The sequence below is a fragment of the Tamandua tetradactyla genome, chromosome 4 (assembly GCF_023851605.1).
Source record: "Tamandua tetradactyla isolate mTamTet1 chromosome 4, mTamTet1.pri, whole genome shotgun sequence".
In the NCBI taxonomy this organism is placed as follows: domain Eukaryota; kingdom Metazoa; phylum Chordata; class Mammalia; order Pilosa; family Myrmecophagidae; genus Tamandua; species Tamandua tetradactyla.
The window spans coordinates 57924914-57930913 of NC_135330.1; the positions used below are offsets into that span (position 1 = coordinate 57924914).

A 6000-nucleotide genomic window follows, 5' to 3' on the forward strand; every position below is an offset into this window, starting at 1 on the left:
TATTTCTCTGTCTTTCTCATATTAATCTTTCTTATTTTAATCAATAAATACTTATTTGCTTAAGTTAGAGAGGATGTGTGTTATGAATACGACCCTGTTCAAATTGAGGCCTTATCCACATTTCTTAATGAAACAAGAGGTTAGAACTTGCTAGAGATTTTACACATGTACTTCTCTCGATGGCTTTTTTTTTTTACATGGGCAGTCTCCAGGAATCAAACCTGGGTCTCCAGCATGGCAGGTGAGAATTCTGTCACTGAGCCACTGTTGGCTGCCCTCTCTCTGTGGCTTTTAATTCTCCCTCCTAGAGCCAGTCCAACGCCTTTTAAGGCCTGAAATTATACAACATTTCCATTTTATTCCCTCAGCTCCTAATTACTTTAGTTTCTAAACAATTATTTGTGGACCCCATATGTTCCAGGCACTGTTCTGAATAATGGAGTTACAGAATTGCAGAGGTATGCTAGAGCCAGCTCTTACTGGCTTTCAAACCAGCTGTTAAATTTTTCAATCTGTCGCTGTGGCTTGAAATCAGCCATGGGTGGAGTATTTACACCGTAGAAAATGGTGAATGCGGCAAATCTGCCCCTCATTTCCACCCCACCCCCTAAAAAAGACAAATAAAACAGTTTACCAGCACAGTACTGAGGGCAAGGCACAGTTCTTGCATTCCAGGACAGAGTTTAATAAATATGAAGTAGGATGGAGATATGGTCTACTCTTCATGAGTAGGAATGTTCCAGGAAAATGGCAAAAAGTGCTTCAATGCTTTCACTGACTAAGGGGTACCACTGATAAATGATAAACCAACAAACAAAAAACTAGAGGTGGGGAAGAAGAAAAAGATAAGCCTTTCTCTTATCATTTTAATAGCTTAAATTAATACTGGACCCACTCTACTTTAAGGTCACCAGTAACCTTATTGGACTTGAGAAAAAATACTAAACAGGCAGTAGTAATTGTAGCAATATCTGATTTCCAGAACTGCTGTCACAAGCAAAAAGCTTCAGAAGGCCACTGAAACATCCTCAAGATTTCCCTGTGTGGATAAATAACTGTTTTTTTTGGAAAACAGCCAGTCAGAGAGGCTTTAAGCACAGAATTTGGGTTTCTATTTCAGTGTTTCATCAGTGTAGGAATAATTACATAGTTATTTAGTATCATTTAAAATAGTGAATATTTATCATTTAAATATAGTAATATTTTTGACTTAGGAATGTTATTTTTGTTATTGTTAAATCTTTACCACAGGACCAAAGCTCTATAAAGAACCCAGTGCAAAATCCAACAAACACATAATACAGAATGCTTTAGCTCATTGCTGTTTGGCTGGAAAGGTAAATGAAGGTCAGAAGAAAAAAATACTAGAGGTAAGTATGTTTGCATGAAAATTAAATCTGACAACATACTAAAACTGTATGAGTCTTCTCTATCAATTCAAGGGAAATACAGACTTCTTAGAATTTCAAAAAGCATCTAAAAGATGTGTAACAATACATTTTAGTTTTATAATTATATCATTTCACTTTCAAATTGGGTTCTGAAAGACTAAATTTAAGGATTAGGAATAATAGACTTAGATGATAAAATAAAATATAAATTTTTTCTTGCCCAAACCCAGTCATGTTTCATAAATGTAGATAACATAACTTTCCTCTTAAAATGAAGCTACTTCAGCAAAGGAGATCATCGGTACCTGATTGTTAATGGTAGAGACATTTTGGCTAAGATCAAGACCGAGCAGATACTTTATATCTTTAAAAGTTTCCTACGGAATTTGATGTCTACACAGAGCCAATAGAACCTCAATGATAAAATGTTTGCATATATTTTTAATTAAAGCTTGCTTTGCTTTTGTAATATGTATCTTATTCTGGCTATTAAGAATTTATATTTTAAACTAAATGTCTTAAAAAATTTGACTAAGAATTACAATTATATAAACTTCATTCAGCTAAATGTTTGAGGATTTTCATTGCTGTTGTTATTTTTTATTCTAAAGGAAATGGAGAAGTCAGATGCCAACAACTTCTTAATCTTGTTCCGGGATTCAGGCTGCCAGTTCAGGTCTTTGTATACTTACTGCCCAGAAACTGAAGAAATCAATAAACTGACTGGGATAGGCCCTAAATCGATCACTAAAAAAATGATTGAGGGACTTTACAAATATAACTCTGACAGGAAACAGTTTAGCCACATACCTGCTAAAACTTTATCTGCCAGTGTTGATGCAATTACCATACATAGCCATTTATGGCAAACCAAGAGACCAGTAACACCCAAAAAACTTTTACCCACTAAGGCATAGGAGTTGGGAAATATTTGCTTCAGAACATTCGTGATAAATTTGCACTTCATCTTTCCTGCCTATAGAAAATCTTTCTAATTGCCAACAAGATTTTATTAATTAAAACTGGACTTTAAGCTCTGTTGTCATGAACAACTGGAATGTAAACTACAGTATTTTGGAGTGCAGAAGATTCTCTCTTTAGGTGATAAGTCCAACTGATGAAGGAAAGGTTTTGATTCACAAGTGGAGATTTGTATGTATCAGCCGGTTTGCCTCCTTGACGGCAGTTACGTTGAAGCACTGAATTTTCATCTACACTAGTTGGACTTATGGTTGAAATATGGCTAAAGATTATAAATTATGTTTTATTTGTTGCTTCTTGTTTTTTTTTAACATTTTAATGTACATGCTTGTCTTTAAATGGTTTATTTTGCTATTTTTTCCTCTCCTAGGGGTTTATTCTAAGATACCTTTTTGTTTTGTTTCATGTGGAGATCATGAGAGGAGGAAATACACCTTCAGAGGAAACTTGCACCTTTCTTATCATGCTAAGAGAAACACTAGTGTTTATTTTTACATGTCATATTTTAATGGTGTTAAAACTTTTGCAGAAATCATTCTGCCAAGTATTTACAATTCTGTATTTATTATTTACTCTAGTATTAACATATCTCTATTAAATATGAGGAGGCGATGTAAAGAGCTGCTAGTACGTTCCCTTTAAGCCACGTGAGTTTTTTTTTTTACATGGGCAGGCACCTGGGTCCTCTGGCATGGCAGGCAAGCATTCTTGCCTGCTGAGCCACCATGGCCCTAAGTCACGTGAGTTTTAACTAAGAACATGTTATAAGAAGTTGCTGTTTTCCCACCACTTCTGGCCAACTCAGAATAATTTAGATTGTTCTTTAAAGAAAAAAACAAAAGACTTTCTATCTCTTTTAAAGTAAGTCACTTTATAAACTGGCAGATGTGAATGACACTTTGAGAGTAGTCTTTCAATCTGACGGTATAAGACTTCCTGCCATAAGTTCTCAAGAGATCTTCATATTATATTAATAACATATAAAATGATATTTAGAATTTTAAACATGTACAAAGGGCTACATTTTAATTTTAAGAAATATCTTTACATTATTTTACTTATATTGAGTTTTTTTTTTTCTTTTTACTCCTTTTCAAGTTAAACAGCTTAGATTAAGTATACACTTGAAATCTCCTCTACATGATCTTTATTCCTTTAATGATATATACCAGAGGGTTAGTTGGGGGAAAACTTCATTCTCAGGAAAAGACTTGAATGATTATGTGACTTGTTATGTTTCAGTGTTGTGACAACTGTGTAAACTTAGGGGGAAGAGACAGTATTGTACCATAAATGAGATGCGTAGTTTGTTTTCAATCATGGGAAGTAGAATCTAAAATATATACATTTCTCTAATTGAGTTATTTAGAGAGACAACTAATGTCTCACATGATGTATTTACTTATTTTAAAAATGAATAGGAATGAGATGTCCCTGAACTTTACTTTTCTATTATTATAAGGCCTTTAGGCATCAGTGCATCTGGGCTATCAACATTTTCTCAAATGCTGTCAATATTTTATTGTAATTTATGTTCTTATATTTATGTATATTTGTTAAAACTGTAAAAAAAAATTTTACAGATTTTTTCCCAATACCTGTGCAAGATCTCATGTGTAGCTCAAAACTATTTGTGATCTACTGTTTGCATGTAAGAGACTGGGATATGTAACTCTTATATTTTAAGTGTATACATATTATGTATATAATATATGAATATTAAAAATGGGCAATTGAACATTTTACCTTTATGACAACAGTTTATCACATTTAGAAGGAAATGGCTGTCAAATACATGTTTAGATTAAGGCTATTTAAAAATAACAAATCTACTCAAAATACGGTGAACAGTAGTCAAAAGGAGACTCAATAATATTTTACACTGTTAAGTTTGTTTTTTCAGTGATTAAATTTCCCTTATTAAAGCAGCATTCTTTGTGATATTACTTGGCCATTAAATAAAGAAAAATTGGATGTAAGACAGAAACTGTTTAAAATGAAACAGAACCATCATTTTTTCTTAAATTTATGTGAGTCCAACAGTTGAATTACGTTACAATGTCTAAAGGTAGAATGTGAATATTGCCATGAAGTGCATTGCTCTCAGTGTAAGATTTTACTTTATAAATGCAGAGGAAATATGGATATAGTTAAGTCTGCTGATTTATTGTGGTGCAGCTTTCATTATAATTATGTATTAAAAATTATGCCATTTAATAAAGTCTGGGGATTTTCATCAATCTTCCTGAATGAAACACACTGGTGCTTTCATCATTGGAGGTCAAATTATTATGATGATAATTACTCAAATTTGCCAAACACCATGATTACCAGTGCAGACTCTCAAAATTCTGCTATTTGACACAACTTTGGAAACTTTTTAATTCCTCTTAGCTTTTAATTTTTGTTTTAGAATGATTGTTACAGTTTTTATTTGGCTGTTTAAAGCCAAATTCCGCGATTTAATTATGTTTCATCGGCACTGTTGAACAATATACAGTGTATAGTGTGCTGACCTGTCCACTCAAAAGCATTACTTATTACTGTTTTATTTTCTTTTTAAAGATGCTGTGCTGTAAAATACTGTCATATTTGCTATTTCCTGGTACTGTGTAGTTTTTCCCCTATCATTTGAATAAAAGCATGGCACCAAATGATTGCTTTTCTGTCGCATAAATAAGTTATATTTCTCTTGTAAAATCTGAACTCGAGAGAACCATCATATGCTTTTCCTAACTCTTAGCCATTGTTTAGCACTCTGAATATTCATATTTATAAGAAGCAAGTTTTATATTGGACATTGTTTAAATACTGACTTTTAGGAATGTTAAAAAAGCTGTTACTTTCTATGTTTAGCTCAATCTATATAGTATGATATATAAATATTTATGCTCTCTTACATTAATCTTAATTAATTATCTTTTGATGAATTAATAATTAAATTGTTCCAGAAATAATGCTTTATCTTTGAACTTGAATGACTGGTGAATCCACTGCTCTGCTACAGTATCAGGGGGAAGCCAGTTCTTGATTGTGATGCGATAAGTTTCACTTTGATTTTGCTGATTCTCTTCATTCAAACCAAAGCCATTAAGAGAAAAAATTTTCATACAAAACATCAAAAAAAAAAACCTTCATGCATAACTGTATGTCTGAAGAAATACTGCTGGGCATTGGTGTGATTCTCTAGTGGTTCTCAACCCTGGGATCCTAAAAGGATGCTCAAGATTCAGAACAAAGCTTTACCTTCACAATATTTTCCAGTATTTTTATCTTCAGTAATTAAAAAAAATAAGACCCATAAGACCCAGGCAGTTTTCGAGAAATATACACAGACCATGGTACCATAGTGCACAGGCAGTTTTAAGAGTGTGCTCCCTGAGCCAGCTACTAGCTTTTTTATTTATTTATTTACATGGGCAGGCACCGGGAATCGAACCTAGGTCCTCTGGCATGGCAGGCGAGCATTCTTGCCTGGTGAGCCACCATGGCCCGCTCTACTAGATAGTTTTTAACTCAGACAGAGAAAAATATTCTATGATGAATAAGAACAAATGTCTTTATTTTGTAACCTGTCTATGCCAAGAAATCATATAGAATAACACCCAGTAAAGGAAACTTAGCTGAA

General features: G+C 33.2%; 1 protein-coding gene across 4 annotated transcripts in view; it reads left to right on the forward strand.

The window, feature by feature from the left end:
* Positions 1 to 5026, forward strand: part of CAMSAP2 (calmodulin regulated spectrin associated protein family member 2) — a 147900-nt gene extending 142874 nt beyond the window's left edge. For all 4 annotated transcript variants that reach the window (XM_077157353.1, XM_077157354.1, XM_077157355.1 and 1 more), the window contains 2 exons: positions 1252 to 1370; positions 2003 to 5026. In XM_077157353.1, the coding sequence (XP_077013468.1) occupies positions 1252 to 1370; positions 2003 to 2308 (425 nt within the window). In that variant the 3' untranslated portion in view covers positions 2309 to 5026. The remainder of the gene's footprint in view (positions 1 to 1251; positions 1371 to 2002) is intronic.
* The last annotated feature ends 974 nt before the right edge of the window (positions 5027 to 6000 follow it).